This window comes from Coregonus lavaretus (assembly GCF_964263955.1).
Source record: "Coregonus lavaretus genome assembly, chromosome: 18".
In the NCBI taxonomy this organism is placed as follows: Eukaryota; Metazoa; Chordata; class Actinopteri; order Salmoniformes; family Salmonidae; genus Coregonus; species Coregonus lavaretus.
This window is the reverse complement of record NC_140005.1, coordinates 22213320-22234243: the sequence shown is the minus strand read 5'-3', so window position 1 is coordinate 22234243 and position 20924 is coordinate 22213320. Positions and strand designations below refer to the sequence as shown.

The window sequence follows — 20924 nt, the reverse complement described above, 5'->3', positions numbered from 1 at the left end:
CCTGCTCCCCGCACCAAGCTGGTAGTGCGTGTCGCCAGCCCTGTACGCCCCGTACCTGCTCCCCGCACCAAGCCAGTGGTGCGTGTCGCCAGCCCGGTACGACCCGTACCTGCTCCCCGCACCAAGCCAGTGGTGTGTGTCCCCAGTCTGGCCCGGCCCCTTCCTGCTCCCCGCACCAAGACAGTGGTGCGTGTTCCCAGTCCGGCCCGGCCCGTGCCTGCTCCCCGCACCAAGCCAGTGTTGCGTGTCGCCAGTCCGGCCCGTTCCTGCTCCTCGCACCAAGCCAGTGGTGCGTGTTCCTAGTCCGGTTCGGCCCGTGCCTGCTCCTCGCACCAGACCAGTGGTGCGTGTGTCCAGTCCGGCACGGCCCGTGCCCGTTCCACCGGTGCCTGGTCCGGCACCGGTCAGCTGCTCCAGTCCGGAGCCAGAGCAGTTCGCTCCACCGGTGCCTGATCCAGCTCCGGTCAGCTGCTCCACTCCGGAGCCAGAGCAGTCCGCTCTACTGGGATCCAGTCCAGCGCCGGTCAGCTGCTCTACTCCGGAGCCAGAGCAGTCCGCTCCACCGGGGTCTAGTCCAGCTCCGGTCAGCTGCTCCACTCCGGAGCCAGAGCAGTCCGCTCCACCGGTGCTGAGTCCAGCTCCGGTCAGCGGCTCCAGTCCGGAGCCAGAGCAGTCCGCTCGAGGTTTGAGGTTCAGGTTTGGGGTCTCCCACACCAGGGTCCAGACAGGGCTTGGTACATCGTGGGAGGAAGGAGAGGGGAAGCAGCGCGCCTAGGTCCAGACCAGACCAGGGGCGTAACGGGGAGGCGGAATGCCCACCCGGACCCTTCCCTGTTATGTCAGGTTGGTGCGGTCGGAGTCCGCACCTTTTGGGGGGGGGGGGGGGGGGGGGGTACTGTCACGCCCTGACTCATGGGACTCTTGTATGGTGAGTCAGGGTGTGGATATTCTATGTTAGTATTTCTATGTTGCATTCTAGGTTGTGTAGTTCTATGTTTGGCCGGGTGTGATTCCCAATCAGAGGCAGCTGTCGCTCGTTGTCTCTGATTGGGGATCATACTTAGGTAGCCTATTGGCAATCATGGGTTGTGGATCTTGTTCCGTGTGTAGGCTTGTTTTGTGTTTAGCCTGAGGACTTCACGTTACGTTGGTTTGTTGTTTTGTTCGTGTGTTTATCGTTTAAATAAACATGTATGCATTTCACGCTGCGCCGTGGTCTGACCCGTCCTTAAACGAGCGTGACATCTGGACTTTGACTAGGCCATTCCAAGACATTTAAATGTTTCCCCTTAAACCACTTGAGTGTTGCTTTAGCAGTATGCTTAGGGTCATTGTCCTGCTGGAAGGTGAACCTCCGTCCCAGTCTCAAATCTCTGGAAGACTGAAATAGGTTTCCCTCAAGAATTTCCCTGTATTTAGTGCCATCCATCATTCCTTCAAATCTGACCAGTTTCCCAGTCCCTGCCGATGAAAAAAATCCCCACAGCATAATGGTGCCACCACCATGCTTCACTGTGGGGATGGTGTTCTCGGGGTGATGAGAGGTGTTGGGTTTCTTGATGGCCAAAAAGCTCAATTTTAGTCTCATCTGACCAGAGTACCTTCTTCCATATGTTTGGGGAGCCTCCAACATCGCTTTTGGCGAACACCAAAAGTGTTTGCTTATTTCTTTCTTTAAGCAATGGTTTTTTTCTGGCCACTGTTCCGTAAAGCCCAGCTCTGTGGAGTGTCTGGGTTAAAGTGGTCCTATGGACAGATACTCCAATCTCCGCTGTGGAGCTTTGCAGCTCCTTCAGGGTTATCTTTGGTCTCTTTGTTGCCTCTCTGATTAATGCCCTCCTTGCCTGGTCTGTGAGTTTTGGTTGGCGGCCCTCTCTTGGCAGGTTTGTTGTGGTGCCATATTTGTTCCATTTTTTAAATAATGGATTTAATGGTGCTCCGTGGGATGTTCAAAGTTTCTGATATTTTTTTATAACCCAACCCTGATCTGTACTTCTCTAAAACTTTGTCCCTGACCTGTTTGGAGAGCTCCTTGGTCTTCATGGTGCCGCTTGGTGGTGCCCCTTGCTTAGTGGAGTTGCAGACTCTGGGGCCTTTCAGAACAGGTGTATATATACTCAGATCATGTGACACTTAGATTGCACACAGGTGGACTTTATTAAACTAATTATGTGACTTCTGAAGGTAATTGGTTGCACCAGATCTTATTTAGGGGCTTCATAGCAAAGGGGGTGAATACATATGCACGCACCACTTTTCCGTTATGTTTTGAAACAAGTTATTTTTTTCATTTCACTTCACCAATTCGGACTATTTTACATGAAATCCAAATAAAAATCCATTTAAATTACAGGTTGTAATGCAACAAAATAGGAAAAACGCCAAGGGGGATGAATACTTTTGCAAGGCACTGTACCACACCCCCTTGTGCCTTATTGCTTAATTATATTTATATACAGTACCAGTCAAAAGTTTGGACACACCTACTAATTCCAGGGTTTTTCTTTATTTTTACTACTTTCTACATTGTAGAATAATAGTGAAGACATCAAAACTATGAAATAACACATATGGAATCATGTAGTAACCAAAAAAGTCTTAAACAAATCAACATGTATTTTATATTTGAGATTCCTCAAATAGCCACCCTTTGCCTTGATGACAGCTTTGCACACTCTTGGCATTCTCTCAACCAGCTTGGCATTCTCTCAACCAGCTTCATGAGGTAGTCACCTGGAATGCATTTAAATTAACAGGTGTCCCTTCTTAAAAGTTAATTTGTGGAATTTCTTTCCTTCTTAATGCGTTTCAGCCAATCAGTTGTGTTGTGACAAGGTGGGTGGGGGGGGGGTTATACAGAAGACAGCACTATTTGGTAAGAAATAATTATGGCAAGAACAGCTCATATAAGCAAAGAGAAACGACAGTCCATCATTACTTTAAGACATGAAGGTCAGTCAATACGGAACATTTCAAGAACTTTGAAAGTTTCTTCAAGTGCAGTCACAAAAAACATCAAGCGCTATGATGAAACTGGCTCTTATGAGGACCGCCACAGGAATGGAAGACCCAGAGTTACCTCTGCTGCAGAGGATAAGTTCATTAGAGTTACCAGCCTCAGAAATTGCAGCCCAAATAAATGCTTCACAGAGTTCAAGTAACAGACACATCTCAACATCAACTATTCAGAGGAGACTGTGTGAATCAGGCCTTCATGGTCGAATTGCTGCAAAGAAACCACTACTAAAGGACACCAATAAGAAGAAGAGACTTGTTTGGGCCATGAAACACGAGCAATGGACATTAGACCGCTGGAAATCTTTCCTTTGGTCTGGTGTCCAAATTGGAGATTTTTTGTTCAAACCACCGTATCTTTGTGAGAACGGTGTGCGGGAACGGATGATCTCTGCATGTATATTTCCCACCGTAAAGCATGGAGGAGGAGGTGTTATGGTGTGGGGGTGCTTTTCTGGTGACACTGTCTGTGATTTATTTAGAATTCAAGGCACACTTAACCAGCATGGCTACCACAGCATTCTGCAGCGATACGCCATCCCATCTGGTTTGGGCTTAGTGGGAATATCATTTGTTTTTCAACAGGACAATGACCCAACACACCTTCAGGCTGTGTAAGGGATATTTTACCAAAAAGGAGAGTGATGGAGTGCTGCATCAGATGACCTGGCCTCCACAATCCCCCGACCTCAACCCAATTGAGATGGTTTGGGATGAGTCGGACCGCAGAGTGAAGGAAAAGCAGCCAACAAGTGCTCAGCATTTGTGGGAACTCCTTCAAGACTGTGGGAAAAGCATTCCAGGTGAAGCTGGTTGAGAGAATGCCAAGAGTGTGCAAAGCTGTCATCAACGCACAGGGTGGCTATTTGAAGAATCTCAAATATAAAATATATTTTGATTTGTTTAACACTTTTTTGGTTACTACATGATTCCATATGTGTTATTTCATAGTTTTGATGTCTTCACTATTATTCTACAATGTAAAAAATTGTAGAAATAAAGAAAAACCCTTGAATGAGTAGGTGTTTCCAAACTTTTGACTGGTAGTGTACATTTCTGTAATGTGCACTTATCTAAATTATGAACACATTTCTGTAAACTCAGTTTAAAAACTATTTCAAAAACACCTGGTACTTTTGGCTACTTTCCCCAACACACTACATTTCTGATATTTCCACATCTGAGATGATAGTAATAAATAGGTCACAGTGTCCTTGGATTTCTTTTACTTTAACATTTCAAACAATATTCCTCCCCAGTTTGTCATGAAAGCGAGCGTCTCCCTCCTCAGACATGCTGTGTGTAAAACAAAGTCACTAGTCTGGTGGTGCTGGAGCTATTTCAGGGCCACAGAGGAGAGGCTGAGGAAAGACTGAGAGGAGGAAAGCCTCTGTTCACTCAAAGTAACGGTGGTTTAGAGTGTTAACAGTGCTGAGCTCTCACATTCAGCATTCCTCAGTGTTTCAAGTGCTCTCTTTCTCTCTGTGAGAACCTGGCTCACACAAACACGCACGCACACACACACACACAGAGACACACAGGGAAACACAGACACACACGCACAGCAGACTGCAGCTTGCTACCTCTTTCACCGCCAAACTGCAAGGCTTCTGAGTTTTCCATCTGGGACAATAGGGGATATTTATGGACTACAATGCATCACTGTCTGCTTAATGAAACATTGATATGTGAGAGGAAACCTATTGGCTGCATAAAGAGCTGACTGTAATAGAACTCTAGTGTAGCACAACACAGGGAGGCACACACCTGGAGTGGGACGCAGCATCACTGAGGGTGTAGGAGCCACTGTCCGGGGCTGGGGGGAACACAGGGGGGCTCTGGGCTGGGTCCTCGCTGCTTCCTGGGGGTCCGGGGGAGTCTGGGGCTGAAGGAGAGGTCTCTGGGGCCCGCCGCTCTTTGGCCCTGGAGCCCCCGGACCCTGAGGCCCCGTAAGAGGTAGCGTCGATGCCGCTGTCTGTGGACGCCCCCTGCAGGTAGCTGTTAAGCTCTGAGTCAGGCCGCACCCCCGTCCTGCTGGAGCCAATCTCATACCACTTCTCATCACTGTGGGTGGAGCTGGAGGCGTTACTGGACAGTGTGTTACTGCCTGATTGGCTGGAGGAGTAGGAAGCTTCCACCTGTAGAGACAGAGACCATACAGTCACTTCCTGGTTGTTTGACCACAGTAAATAAAGACTACTTTAACATAGACAACAATCATTGCCAAGCTAGCTATATTCCTATGTCTATCCACTACAGCCTCTTCACTAAACCTTAAAATACATATTTGGTCATATCTGAGCCTGCTGCCTGACCTTGATGTTCTTGTTGGGGGAAAGGTGTCCCCCCTGCTCCTGGAGACGAGGTACTGCAGCCTTGGAGACAGCTGGGTCTGGGAGGGAAAGGAGCAAACAGAGGAATGAGACAACCAGATAACAAAATGAGTAACATAGAGAGGTAGTCCTGTCTCTGACTCTCATCCTCTGCATCACCCAAAACACCAGACATGACATGGGCATTTTCTAAAGCATGTCCTCTTACCTGTTGTGGCTCTCTCGGCTCCCCTGTTGGCCCCCTCCCCCTCTCGGGGCCATCCGGGGGCAGGCTTAGTCCCGTTAGCCACTTCTCCAACTCCCTGACGCTCAGCAGACACAGGGGAGTGACGGTTATTGTTGTTAAACCTGGAAAAGAGATGGAAGAAGAGGGCATTATGTCTAGCTGCATCATTTACTGAACAAAACAGGAGTAGTTTAAGTCTTGGAGAGTACAACATATCAGTCATTACAACATATCATTATATTTGAGTCATTTCCTTTCTGTTGTTGGATAACTCCCGAAGTAGTCATTAAAGTAAATGCAGACTACATCTGGAAATAAAGCAATTAAAGCGAAACCCTGCAGCGAATTTGGGTCTGTGTATGATCTGGGTATGGTCTGAATGTAGCCTTAGATTGGCCCAGGTTTGTTCCGGGCTGAGTAACCTCTCACCCGTCTGGCATGGACTTCTGTCTGCAGTGGTTGGAGCTTGCACTCCCGGTGTCTGTGTAGGAGAGACTGTTGGGGGAGTTGCTGGTGTGTGGAGAGCGGCCCATCACGATGGAACAGGCCAGGGCATAGTTATCATTCCCTGGGGAATACCTGAGGGAGGGATCCATACCAACACACATATGGAGTTATCGTTTAGGTTATTTCAATATGTTGAATGACAGAAAGAAAGGAAGCATAACGATTCCACCACTAGTGCTGAGCAATTAACCGAAATGTAAAGGATAAACTATATTTTGGTATTTGTTTCATTAGTCCATTGTTGATATAGTCCCAAAATGTTTTGCATGTCAGCAATCATACCGGCTGTATTTCTGTATTTTGAAATGTATATATCTTGAAAACTTGATTGCTGACATGCAAAACATTTTGGGACTATATGTCAACAATGGACTAATGAAACAAATACCAAAATATAGTTTTTGGGTGGAATTTTCCTTTAAGCGCAGAAAACGTGGTAATTAACTACAATGACTAGCATCCATTGAGCCTACAGCTGCCTGTTCTCATTGGTTCTTGCCGGGCAAGTCTGTTGGGCCGGCAGACAGACAGACACTGAGAGGAAGAGCGATAGAGACACCAGAGGGATAGAGAGTGGTTGTTAGCTACACTATATATACAAAAGTATGTGGACACCCCTTCAAATTAGTGGATTTGGCAATTTCAGCCACACCCGTTGCTGACAGGTGTATAAAATCGAGCACACAGCCATGCAATCTCCATAGACAAACATTGGCAGTAGAATGGCCTTACTGAAGAGCTCAGTGACTTTCAATGTGGCACCATCATAGGATGCCACCTTTCCAACAAGTCAGTCAAATTTCTGACCTGCTAGAGATGCACAGGTCAACTATAAGTGCTGTTATTGTGAAATGGAAACATCTAGGAGCAACAACGGCTCAGCCACGAAGTGGTAGGCCACACAAGCTCACAGAACGGGACCGGCGAGTGCTGAAGCGCATAGCGCATAAAAATGGTCTGTCCTCGGTTGCAACACTCACTACCTAGTTCCAAACTGCCTCTGGAAGCAACGTCAGCACAATAACTGTTCGTCGGGAGCTTCATAAAATGGGTTTCATGGCCGAGCAGCTGTACACAAGCCTAAGATCACCATGCGCAATTCCAAGTGTTGGCTCGAGTGGTGTAAAGCTCGCCGCCATTGGACTCTGGAGCAGTGGAAACGCGTTCTCTGGAGTGATGAAGCACGCTTCACCATCTGGCAGTCTGATGGACAAATCTGAGTTTGGCGGATGCCAGGAGAACACTACCTGCCCCAATGCATAGTTACAACTGTAAAGTTTGTTGGAGGAGGAATAATGGTCTGGGGCTGTTTTTCATGGTTCTGGCTAGGCCCCTTAGTTCCAGTGAAGGGAAAACTTAACGCTACAGCACACAATGACATTCTAGACAATTCTGTGCTTCCAACTTTGTGGCAACCGTTTGGGGAAGGCCCTTTCCTGTTTCATGACAATGCCCCCGTGCACAAAGCGAGGTCCATACAGAAATGGTTTATCGAGATCGGTGTGGAAGAACTTGACTGGCCTGCACAGAGCCCTGACCTCAACCCCATCAAACACCTTTGGGATGAATTGGAACGTCGACTGCGAGTCAGGCCTAATCGCCCAACATCAGTGCCCGACCTCACTAATGCTCTTGTGGCTGAATGGAAGCAAGTCCCCGCAGCAATGTTCCAACATATAGTGGAAAGCCTTCCCAGAAGTGTGGAGGCTGTTATAGCAGCAAAGGGGAGACCAACTCCATACTAATGCCCATGATTTTGGAATGAGATGTTTGACGAGCATGTGTCCACAAACTTTTGGTCATGTAGTGTAGTTGTTATTTAGCGGCCTTAAAAGTATGGCTTGTCTACTTTGAAGAACTACTGAAATAGTGATTTTGTCAGACAACAGACAGCTAGCCAGCTAGACTAGCCTAGTAGCCTGAAGGATGTCTCTTTGGGGAGCACAGAGACACATGGCTGGCTGGTTGCTACTGTCTGAGCAGATATGAGAAGATGACTTGGAATTAAATAGTAAGTCATCAAACACATTATAATTTCTTTTAAGTAAAGCAATGTTAATAAAGTATGGTTAATTAATAAGTGATATGCAGTAATGAGCAGTCACTACCTTCATTGGGGTTTTATTAATTTAATAATAAAGTCATAATTATACTAAAAACAAATATGTAGTACACACAACCAAAATATATTATTTAAGTAAAGTAATATGAATAAATGATGGTTAGAGACTCATAAGTGAAAGTAATGGGCAGTCACTACTATCAATTGTTTTATTCTGTGTTGTTATAGTATTGAACCCACATAATGCATTTATTGTTCCAAAAAAATTGAAACCGAAATTGAAAATTTGATTATTTTTCAAAAACCTAACCGAAACCGAACCAACCTCAAAAAGCACTAATCGCTCAGCACTATCCACCACTAAGCTTAAAGCTTGTACACCTTCCCTCCTATTTATTATATCAATAGCTGGGGTGGCTCTCTTACCTTTTGGGGTTGAGAGGGCGCCCGTCGCTGGACACACTGCGAGGGATGACTCCGGCACAGTCTTGGTAGTCTGAAGCCGGGGCCTTGATGAGCGTCCCCCCCAGGGCCCCTGTGGTGCGGCTCTGGGTGCTGGAGGAGGTGCGGGGCCACTTATTGTTGTTGTTGCTGCGGAAGGGGAATTTAAACTCATAGGGCATCCCCTCCTTGTGGTTCTTATAGTCCACCAGGGGCATGTGGTACAGCTCTGAACAGCCTCTGTGAGAGGAAACAGAAATATACACTAAAAACACTGCAATGCTGCCCAAGTACCCAAATGCATGCTACTGATATGACTGATGGAGGGGCATATCTGTTGATGATAGATGATTGGCTGTCTATGAGCTGTACCTGCGAGGGGTGGAGTCCTCGTGCGGGGGGATGATGACCACCTTGACGGTGACAGAGGTCCTCAGCAGGTCAATCATCTGCTCGTGGGACAGCGATGCCACGGCCACCTTACAGATCTCTACCAGCCTGCTGCCCTGGCGCAGCCCTGCCTGCCAGGCGTACCCATAGGGCTCGACCTCCGCTACGATGCCCTCAAAGTTCACATGGAAGCCCAGCTGGCCCAGACCGTTCCTCCTCAGGATCATCTCTGTGGTCTGGCTGCCCTTCGTCAGAAGCTAGGGACAGACAGGAGAGGAGGTTGGTAGAGCATGGCGCTTGCAACGCCAGGGTTGTGGGTTCGTTTCCCACGGGGGGCAAGTATGAAAATGTATGCACTCACTAACTGTAAGTCGCTCTGGATAAGAGCATCTGCTAAATGACTAAAATGTAAACATGTAAAATGAGGAGGAGGAGGAGACAGGAGGGGTAGGAGGAAGAGGTGGATAAGTGAGGAAAGAGTTTTTACTACAAAGCATAAGAATCCTCTAAATCAAAAGACAGACAATGTTGGCTGAAGTCTGAATCTTTTAATCTTAACTATTCTGTTGGCTGCTACTGTAAAGCACACCATATAACCCCAAATGTGCCCCATGGCAAAGATCTGATACACATGCCAGCACAGACACACGCCAGCACAGATTGAATCTATCATCAGCGGATGCAGCACCCTTCAATTAAAGTGTTTGTGTACAGGGGTGAGTGTTTAAGGAGACACTGGTAGTAACCCTGCCTGGCCCTTCTGAACCAGTGTCAGGTGAAAAGAGTTTGTAACATAATACTTAACATAGAGCTCCAGGCAACCACAACAGAGCCAGAGCAGGATGTTATGCTACAACGCTGATGATGCCTCTGCTTTCCCACAAGAAAGGGTATGGCTTGAACACACACACTAACTAAACACAAACATGAAATAAGCCTTAGCAAACAGCGTTAATCTTTCATTGAAGACAACTGGCATTGCCTAATCTCATGTGAATGATTACACTACCTCTCCAAATAAGGTCACACTGGCTATTTCACCACAATGCTGAGTGCTATACAGTATCTCCTTTGAACATAATGGATAGTCAGAGGTGGAGATTAGAGATGTATTCATTATAACACATTTGTTAGTGATTAAAATATCTTATCTGGCTTGACTAACTGTGCTGCTACTGACCTCCAGGCGTTTGACCACCTCTCCAAAGTCCTCCGTGTTGTTGTTGATGGAGCGCAGCGACACGCTCTCCCCACGCTCATAGTAGATCTTCATGGAGGCGGGGCTGCCCGAGGACCAGCCAATGACGTCGCGCGTGGCGCAGTTGAAGACCACGGCCTTGGCTTCCTGGTCCAATAGGATGAGGAAGTCATTGGAGATGGCCAGTAGACACTCCCTCTCTGCCCCGGCTACCTGGTCCTCTGCATGCACCGGCCATGTCACCGCCCCCAGGCTCCGTAGCTCCGCCCCGCTGTATGGCCGCACCCTCTCTCTGCGCTTGTGAGCCAATGAGATGAAGGGGAATTTCCCTGTGGGCTCCACCGGCGTGCCGGTCACGTGACGTTCTGCCAGGTCCCGCAGGTACTCCTGTCGTGTGCGTGTCGCCATGGCACCGAACTTCTCAGACTTGTGGGCGGCGTTCTCGGCGTTGATAACCTTGGCCAGCAGGAAGTCCCTGAAGACGCTGGACTTGGGGAAGGTCACGCCCTTGGGGATAGGGGGGCCAAAGGAGGGCACATCCCTGGAACGAGTCACAGCCACGCTGGAGAGAGAGAGAGAGAGAGAGAGAGAGAGAGAGAGAGAGAGAGAGAGAGAGAGAGAGAGAGAGAGAGAGAGAGAGAGAGAGAGAGAGAGAGAGAGAGAGATCACTAATTAGTAAGAACAGAGGGAGGGAGTCCTCCACCCAATCTCAATGGATCTCCAGGGCACTAGATCTGAGAGAATTGGATAGGAGTAAGCAAGATGGCAAGGTGTAGCTTTTACTATATTTCTCATACCTATCCTCTCAGGGAGAACATGACAGAAATTAATTTGGTTTGGTGACACTGGGCCTAGAGTGCAGAAAACAGTAGAATAGGCTGGGAAAGAAGAGGAGTGACATCCTTATAGAGTTTTCCCTTGGCTATTGTTCCATTTCGCGCGAGTCTTCCTAAAGGAGGGCGTGAGTCTACCTAAAGGAGGGCGTGAGTCTTCCTAAAGGAGGGTGTGAGTCTTCCTAAAGGAGGGCGTGAATCTTCCTAAAGGAGGGAGTGAGTCTTCCTAAAGGAGGGCGTGAGTCTTCCTAAAGGAGGGGGTGAGTCTTCCTAAAGGAGGGGGTGAGTCTTCCTAAAGGAGGGGGTGAATCTTCCTAAAGGAGGGCGTGAGTCTTCCTAAAGGAGGGCGTGAGTCTTCCTAAAGGAGGGCGTGAGTCTCCATAAAGGAGGGGGTGAGTCTTCCTAAAGGAGGGCGTGAGTCTTCCTTAAGGAGGGGGTGAGTCTTCCTAAAGGAGGGGGTGAGTCTTCCTAAAGGAGGGCGTGAGTCTTCCTAAAGGAGGGGGTGAGTCTTCCTAAAGGAGGGCGTGAGTCTTCCTATGGGCAAGGCTCTCCTTAGGTTACCTACTACTCTTCCCAGTCAACTACCATTGTTGCTCCACAATAGGCCTCCTAGAGTTGAATTACTATTCATTAGTCATGAAGTAGACCTGGATATGAAACACTGTCTCATTTCCATTGTTAACCACCTGATTTCCCATACACACACTGACAATACATCAGTCTTTGGCAGGCTACACGGCAGGTTTCTTTTCTACTCACAACACAATGAGACAAGTTAGCATGAAAGCTAACCTAGTTCTGATGCAGATAATTGGCAATGATTGGCTTCCAAATCAATACATAACCCAACAATGGTGAGGTAAGGCTGAACAGCAGCACTATAGAAACCCACTGCAGGCCAGGCTCGGGTAGGCTGATGTCAGAGTCATGACAAGCCTCAGTCCATTAAACAGATAACATAACGATCGCATGTGACATTACAGCCCAAGCCTCGCTAAACCAGGCAGGCGTATATAAATATACATTCAGCACATCTGACAAGCCAGCTACCACTGAGACGGCCACTCTCAGTCAGCCCCAGATCACAGGGAAGAGGAGTGGAGTGGAGGAGGCTACTCCCAATTTTTCTAAACAAAGCTCTGTTCGTTATGCAATATGGATGAGTTAATCATCTGTGTTTGGACAGCAGTTGATAGCACAAGATTATGACCAGGCTCTATCACTAGGCTGTATCACTAGGCTGTATCACTAGGCTGTATCACTAGGCTGTATCACTAGGCTGTATCACTAGGCTGTATCACTAGGCTGTATCACTAGGCTCTATCACTAGCCTGTATCACTAGGCTGTATCACTAGGCTCTATCACTAGGCTGTATCACTAGGCTGTATCACTAGGCTGTATCACTAGGCTGTATCACTAGGCTGTATCACTAGGCTCTATCACTAGCCTGTATCACTAGGCTGTATCACTAGGCTCTATCACTAGGCTGTATCACTAGGCTGTATCACTAGGCTGTATCACTAGGCTGTATCACTAGGCTGTATCACTAGGCTGTATCACTAGGCTCTATCACTAGCCTGTATCACTAGGCTGTATCACTAGGCTCTATCACTAGGCTGTATCACTAGGCTGTATCACTAGGCTGTATCACTAGGCTGTATCACTAGGCTGTATCACTAGGCTCTATCACTAGGCTGTATCACTAGGCTGTATCACTAGGCTGTATCACTAGGCTGTATCACTAGGCTCTATCACTAGCCTGTATCACTAGGCTGTATCACTAGGCTCTATCACTAGGCTGTATCACTAGGCTGTATCACTAGGCTGTATCACTAGGCTGTATCACTAGGCTGTATCACTAGGCTCTATCACTAGGCTCTATCACTAGGCTGTATCACTAGGCTGTATCACTAGGCTGTATCACTAGGCTGTATCACTAGGCTCTATCACTAGCCTGTATCACTAGGCTGTATCACTAGGCTCTATCACTAGGCTCTATCACTAGGCTGTATCACTAGGCTGTATCACTAGGCTGTATCACTAGGCTGTATCACTAGGCTCTATCACTAGGCTGTATCACTAGGCTGTTTCACTAGGCTGTATCACTAGGCTGTATCACTAGGCTGTATCACTAGGCTGTATCACTAGGCTGTATCACTAGGCTGTATCACTAGGCTGTATCACTAGGCTGTATCACTAGCCTCTATCACTAGGCTGTATCACTAGGCTGTTTCACTAGGCTGGCCACGGGCCAACTACTGCTCCAATAGTAATTTTGGGCTGAAGATCACTGATGCATTAGTCTAAACCTCCTGCTTTAACTGTGTGTGAACAGGATACAGAGCCAGTCACACACTAAATACTGATCAAGATTTAAAGGTACTGTAGCTACTGTATAATCTGATAAATCAAAATGCAACCATAATGTAAGACAAAAAAAATAATCAAATAAAACATTGGCAAAAAGTACATGTATATTGAACTACGAGATAAATCACAGTAATGCAGGTGTGTGTGTGTGTGTGTTTGTGTGTGTTTGTGAACATGCTGAAACCCCAGTTTCCACTGACCCCCTCTTTTTCACACAGGTCATCAGCATCACACCTCAGATCACTACCAAACACACACACACACACACACACACACACCCCAGACCCACCTGCTCCTGGTCCAGCGTCTAACCCTTATGGTTCCCAGTTCGTCATCCGTAGTGCCTCTACTCACTCCTGACTGGGCTGGGCATTACAATAATAAGTATCCTTGAAGTGAATCCTCCTCTCCTGTCTGCTTGGTCTGATCACACTACTGCAGGTACACACAGCTTTCTCCAGCTAATTATAGCTGCTCTCGCTGCCGTCCAACCGTTGTTCTGTTTCTAGATCTTGTGTGTTTCTTACCCCTCTTTGAAATGGCATCCCAGGCTCCAAGCAAATCAGTCTCCTAGCGAATCAGCTCGTTGGTGGCAGAACAGAACAGAGTGGGTTTGGAACTTGTAGTATGTTCATTAGATTCATGGGATTGAGCTAGAAGCTGGAAGCTGAGAGCTGCTCTGGGTGGAGTGGAGTCTCCACTGCTTCAGGGTCCCGCTCTCCATTTAATCCAAGAGGAAAACCAGGCAAACCAGCATTTCTCCCTCTCAGCCTCTTCTCCTCGATGACACTTGTTGGCTTTGAATCAAAAGATGTCCCCTTTAAAAAAGAATAACTCCAGCTGAGGAGGGCATCCAATCTTTAGCAGGCAGCGCTGGTGGGGCAGGGAGTAGAGGGGCTGGAGAGGGGAGGGTTCAGAATAAATTAGCCCAACCTTTATGAGGTTTGAGCTCAGACCCAGAGCCAGTACAAGTGTTCCCGTGGAGGGTCTGTGAGCACTGAGGGACAGAGCACTGCTCGGCTGCTCAAGAATCCTCTGATTCGCTCGTACAGCAAGGGAATCCTTGATGTGTATGCCGCTAACTCTTTCGGATCGCTCCGACTCCATTGCTCCAAGGCAGTGTGACAGGCAGAAGGGTTGAGTGAGTGAGTATGTGTGTGTGCGTAGTAGGGGGGTGAGATGGGGGTGAGCGCGTGTGTGAGAATGCCACAGAGCTCCACGATCACAGGGGGTAGGGAGAACAGTAGAGTAGGGCCCCATCCCAACAGCTAGACAGCTGCAGGGGTGATCTCTCCTAGTCAACCACAATCAAACAAATGTATACACTGCCTACAGTACCCTAGCTACAGAGAGAGAGAGAGGAGAGGAGAGTAGGGATATTAGTTACACAATACATTTTATCTGGGTTTGTGACCATGCCTTCCAGTGGTTCTCTTCCTCTTTATGTTACCTACCTGCATGAGTTGTTCAGAACAACCACTGTTGTAGCACCAGGGGTTTCCAGGTTGTTTTGTGACCGCCAGGTCCTCTAGTAGTCAATAGTGGTCTGACCGCGCTCTCACCGCGGTCCACACTCACCTGTAGCAGGTGTTGTCGGAGCAGGGGCTGTAAACACGGACGATGATGAACACGTGTTGGAAGTGGGAGAAGATGGTCTTGGGGGTGAAGGGGAGGGCTCCCGGCTCCTGGAACACTATGGTGACGATGTCGTTCCCAATGTGTCTCTTTCTCAGCAACTACAACACAGAATTACAGAATCTCAATTACAAAATCTCAATGAATATCCTATTCTTCTTGAATTAAACTTGATTAATCATTTAATCCATCTATGACATAACGTGTTATCCAAATGCATGTCATTTTCATTTTCATTTCCTTATGTGATATCAGAGCCCTTCCGTACCTGTTGTTTGTTGTTGGGTGTGTAGGGCAGCAGAGTAGACACATGGAACATGATCTCATAGTCCCTGTAGGCCGTGTACAGGGAGTGGGTGCCAGTGGAATCAGCTGGAGGAAGAGAGAGGAGCGCCACAATGTAAGGCCCCATTGTACTGCTACTGCAACCCAACTCTGTCCTCCAGCAGCAACCTATCTGTTCTGTGTTTTATGTACTAGGTCAGGGTTCCCCAACTCACGGCCTATGTGCCGAATTTGGCCCGCAGGTGATATTATTTGGCCCACCAAGTTTTCCAAGAAAAAATATATATAATATATTTTTTATTTTATTTTATTGGGATATAAAAAACTGTAGAAACACCAGGAAATCAGCTCCAAGTGATTTTCATTTTGGAAATCTGTTGCAAAGTATTCCCATGCATAATAGAGAGATATGTGATTGTATACAAATGTAGGAAAGGTTTGAAATGATTATGTTTTAGTGAAATATTATATCTGTTTGGGCTTCTTGCGGTCAATTTGCAGTCTAAAAATTATTTGGCATTATGTTCCGGCCCCCTGACCATCCACTCGAGAGAAAAAAATTGTCCCGCGGCTGAACCTAGTTGATGATCCCTGTACTAGACTGTCTCCTGTTACATAGCACAAACAACAAGCCATGATAGTGTAGTCTGATCAATGTCTGCCGGGATAGTGTGACAGGAAAACAACAACAAATAATTGTTGAGAGGGTTGAGCCCTCTCAATACTATTGTTGCCCCATGCGGGCCGGGGAAAACGGCTTTTACATGTAACTATATTAAAGATATAGCACAGCCTCTTGTGCATTACTGCAGGCATTGTAAGGAGTGGACAATTATGCCATAACCCTACCAGTCTACCATAACCCTAGGAGCAAAGTTTCTTGTGATTTGGTTCTGGGTGCCCAGATTACCCAGGCAGCCACCACAATCAAAATGTATGGACAAAAGAAGAATGTTCATATTCATTGAGCTTACGGATAGAGGAAGTGCCAAAAATTGCCAAATGTAATTAAGTGCATGATTGGGATGAGCTGCCATTTCCTGCTCTGCTCTCATAAGGAACATAAAGGATGTAGTGGAGTGTGTGGCCAGCCATAGTGGACCTGATTTAGTCCTCAATACACCGGAGACAGAAGGAGGGAGGGAGGGAGGGCTAGGGGTATGAGAAAGGGTTGGTCAGAGGAACAGGTATAGTGGAGTGATAAGACAAGCAAGAGGAAATGAGGGGTTACAAGACAGATTTTAAAAACAGGCTACATGAAGTAAATGGGACTATACATAACACATGTGAGAGACAGGAGAGGAAAAGCTCTCTAGTTTACAGAGATTACCCCAAACCTGTAGTTGCTAACATGCAAGGCAGAGCAGAGCCCCACCTACAGCAAAGATTAAGCAGATTCTACAGAAGGACTCATAATTCATGCTGTGAGACCTGGGGTGAGGAGGTCAGAGAGAGGGTCAGAGAGGTTCCCACACAGGAGCCTGTCACGCTGCATCCTTGGTCAAATAAAAAGACCAATCACAGTTTTAAACGTCTTTGCTGTGTGTGTGTGTGTGTGTGTGTGTGTGTGTGTGTGAGTGTGTGTGTGCTTTTGTGTGTGAGCGTACTCTTGGTGTCGAGCTGGGCGCGGTACTTGGTAAAGCCTTTGAGGCGGACTCTCTCCCCCAGCAGCTGCAGGAACTCCTCCAGGGCAGGGCCCGCCATTTCATTGTTGTACATCTCCTCCTCACTGCTCTGCCCCGCCTTGCAGTACATCACCCCCACCTTCACCTGGAAACTCAGCTAGAGAGGAGGATGGGGGGGTAGGGGGAGAGAGAGAGATTTAATGTTAAGACATTTTTGTAGTGCAAAAACTATAGAATAGATCAGACTAGTCTCATTTTATAGCATGATATAGCGCCAATAGTAGAGCCAACCAAAGGTCTGTTACCAATGAAATATGATCTGGCCCAATAACAACATACAGGTGTAGCATGACTCAGGCCTATTCAGGGAGTATTTTTATGTAATGTGAGTGTGTATCCTCCTACCCCCTGTTCATCCAGTTTCATCAGCTGTTCTGTGACCTTGGGCGTGTTAAGGGCCAGGCGGAGGCAGGGCACATCCAGCTCTGGAAGCAGGTACTCCAACACCTCCTTCAGGGGCAGCCCGCGGGTAGTGCCATGCTTAGAGGACGAGGGGACCACATCCTCCAGAATAGACCCCCGGAGCGTGGTCAACTAGATGGAGGGATGGAAAGGAGGAGAGGAAGAGAGAGAAGTGTAAGTGGAGGAATGTGCCTCAGGAATCCCCAGTTCATGGAACTTTATTTTCAAGATGGAACAAAATGTTTAAGATGGAACAAAATGAACATGTCGGTTCTGCTTCCCAAACACCATAACGTCTCCTGAGTAAGTTTATAACTATTTAGCTAAAAGAATCTGACATAAATCAACAGAAAAGAACAAGGCTCAGTTATGAATCAAACTTTTGGCCTGGGGGAAGTAGAAAGAGGAGGGTGGAGTGGGGTTTTTTCAGTGAAGCATAATGTGTACACAGAGTGTGCATTGTGTTCAGCAGTGGCAGTGAACTCAATCACTCTGCTATCATATGCAGCTGGAAAGGAGGGGAACTTTCTCTCCCACACCCCTCGGAGAGGACCCTAACAAACGTCCAGTGTTCCCCAGGTTTGGGGCCCTGGGGGCCCGGGATGTCTCACACTGAGCTGGAGGGTCTAATCACACACACCTGTCCACCTTCCAACCCAGAAAAAAAAAAACAGACAACCATCTCTGAACACTCCAAGGCAGGTGTCTTAAATCTATAGCTGGGAAGGAAATGGTGCTGTTTCGCAGTCACTCCATAACCAAAATCATAGCCATGATTTTCCAGTGAAATGTAAAAGAAGAGTTCTCTATCGTGGTTTGAGGTTGTGTAGCATTGACAGGCCGTGGAGTTGTGTGGAGGATGAGAGCGTTTCCTATAGTTTCTATACACAGAGCTGATCTGAGAGGACAGCTGATGGCCCTCTGGGCTTCTTACATAATGTGAACCTACCAGGCAGACAGAGATAGGGGAGAGGGACTACAGAAAAACTAATCTACAGACAATCAACGTGACAGGATTTTAAAACAACAGAAATCTCTATCTATCTAGCAGGGGTCATTAACTGCTAAGGCACGTGTCAAACTCATTCCACGGAGGGCCGAGTGTCTGTGGGTTTTTGCTCCACCCTTGTACTTGATTGATGAATTAAGGTCACTAATTAGTAAGGAACTCCCCTCACCTGGTTGTCTAGGTCTTAAACAAAAACCTGCAGACACTCGGCCCTCCGTGAAATTAGTTTGACACCCCTGTGCTAAGGGAATCTTTGACCATGTAATAAGTGACATGATCCAGGGAGAGCGGTTGTAACATCAGTTGGCTAGCTGTCTGACCTCTGAGGTTCTGAAGATGACCCGGTAGTTGTACTGCTGGCCGTGCTCTTTGTGCTCCTCCTCCTTCTCCCTGCGCACACTCACAGCCACCGGACCCAGAGCCTCATCCATCCCAAAGTAGTTCCAGTGCTCTGAGGGAGAGAGAGAGCGAGAGCGAGAGCGAGAGCGAGAGCGAGAGCGAGAGCGAGAGAGAGAGAGAGAGAGAGAGAGAGAGAGAGAGAGAGAGAGAGAGAGGTAAAGATAAATAAAATAACCTTCCCAACTAATTTATGTATAAACATACACTTGAATTTGGTAACTGTATTACACGATGGGCTGTGTAGGACTGTTTGTTTATGTTTTACATTCTAGTGTTATAGTTCTTTATGTACTGTATAATGTTTGTAACTGAATAAGTTTGAGAGGATTCATTGTGTATGTTCTGCATCATGTATGTTCTCACCTCTAAGGTAGAAGAACTTCCTGTAATAGTAGGCTCCCAGGTCCACGTGCTCTACGATGTAGTGTTTGCCCCGATCACTGAGGGCACTGGGGTTGTCCTTGGGCCCCTCCAGCACTGCCACCCCAGCGTTAGTGCAGTGGGAGCTGAGGGATGACTCAAACAGGCTGCCCTCGCCTCCCAGTGTCCCTGAGCCCCCACTCCCCTGTCTGGGGGGACCGCCCCCTGCCCTGCGCCTGCAGTTGGCCCCAATCTCGTTGCAGAAGCAGGGGCAGTTGAGGAGCAGCTCGTTGCTCTGCTCATCCCCGGAGTCCATGCTGGGGCAGTCCCTGGCCCTGGCGCTGAGCTCCTCCTGACTGCCAGTTGGGGAGCTGTAGGCCAGGCTGTGGGTGGAGGACACGGTGGAGGTGGTGGAGGCTGCAGCCGCAGCAGACGCCCCCGTGGAGGTGTTCTTCCTCTTCACTGCCGCCGTCTGCCTGCTCTGGATCACCTTGTTCAGGTTAAACATCATGCTCTGCACGTCGTAGTGGGAGAAGCCCCTCTGGCAGACCCAGGGCTTGAGGGGGGTGACCCCATCCTCTGACCGACCTTCCTCAGCATCAGAACCGGCCCGGGGCGAGTCAGACTCCCCCCTCACGCTGCGTAGCTTCCGGAATATAGACTCGCCCCCCGTCTCTGACTTGGAGCGTCTCTTTGGGGGCTTCTCTCTCTCCTTGACTCTGCTGGATGCCTGGCTCTCACTAGTCTCCTCATGTAGTTCTATGGAGGCCTGCTTGAGTCCAGCAGTCAGCAGGTCTTCTAGTCTGTCTGGGGCAGGGCTGCGCTGGTCAGGCTTCTCTCCCTGGTAGCCCTTCAGCATCTCAAAGAAGCTCTCCCCTGACGCCCCATGCTGGTCTATAGAGGAGGTACTGCCATACTCTCTGTGTAGAGGGGACCACTTGGCCCCTGAGGGGCCCAAGTCCTCCCCACTGTCCCCGCCACCGTCCAGCTCACTGATGGTGATGTCACTGTTGCTGCGCTGGCGGATGCGGCTGGTGTTCCTGTGGGATGGGACTCTGTAGTCTGCTGGGGACAGGTAGGTGCTGTCTGGGCTGTAGCTGGCCCCCTGGGTTTTACTCTTCAGTGTGTTCTGTATGTTGCGGAGCATGGAGGAGTCCTGGGGGTTCATTAGTTGACCTAGTTTCAGGTTGCTCTGCCCCCCTCCGGCCAGGCCTGGGGTGTCTGGCTCCATGGTAACTTGCCACAGAGTTCCCAAGTCCTTCCTCGGGGGCCATTCGGCAGCCCGTGCCCGCACCCCCATTTTGGGCACCCCCGGGCCCCCTGGAAGGTGGGCGCTGTCTGTGCGTGCCCCTCCGTTGGCCAGGCGAAGGTGGTGGGTGTAGAACTCGTCAGTGGCAGGGATAGAACCCCCAACGATGCGCTCCATGGGTGGGAGCTTCAGACTGGTCATGGTGCCAAGGCCGGGGCTGGTCCCCAGGGCACTCAGCAGCAGGGCATGGCTAGGCTGACTGTGGAGCTGGATGCTCAATGTTCAGGCCTTCATACTGCCCCTACAGCTAGGCTCTGTCTGTCTGCTAATCCACTGGGCTCTCATCTCTCATCTCGCTCCAACTGGCTCCAACCCTGAAATAAACAAAGGAGAGGTTTGGTATTAGAACGTACTGTAAACTCAATAATTGCACAGCCTCTCATTTCATATTGACACCAACTTTCTCTAACTAGGCGAAGAGAGGAAACAGTTGGGGAATGCACAGTAAGCTGACTGACTGGTGT

At 48.3% G+C, this 20924-nt stretch overlaps 1 protein-coding gene across 1 annotated transcript in view; it reads right to left on the bottom strand.

Annotated features, from left to right (window-relative positions):
- Positions 1-20687, bottom strand: part of LOC311145873 (signal-induced proliferation-associated 1-like protein 1) — a 37264-nt gene extending 16577 nt beyond the window's left edge. The window contains exons 1-13 of the mRNA XM_084182227.1: positions 19155-20687; positions 18713-18843; positions 17327-17515; positions 16904-17078; positions 15280-15383; positions 14955-15112; positions 10155-10734; positions 8957-9231; positions 8570-8824; positions 6004-6153; positions 5557-5696; positions 5331-5407; positions 4783-5153 (exon numbers count right to left, since the gene is read on the bottom strand). Coding sequence (XP_084038353.1) covers positions 4783-5153; positions 5331-5407; positions 5557-5696; positions 6004-6153; positions 8570-8824; positions 8957-9231; positions 10155-10734; positions 14955-15112; positions 15280-15383; positions 16904-17078; positions 17327-17515; positions 18713-18843; positions 19155-20601 — 4052 coding nt within the window. The 5' untranslated portion in view covers positions 20602-20687. The remainder of the gene's footprint in view (positions 1-4782; positions 5154-5330; positions 5408-5556; positions 5697-6003; positions 6154-8569; positions 8825-8956; positions 9232-10154; positions 10735-14954; positions 15113-15279; positions 15384-16903; positions 17079-17326; positions 17516-18712; positions 18844-19154) is intronic.
- Between the last annotated feature and the right edge of the window lie 237 nt (positions 20688-20924).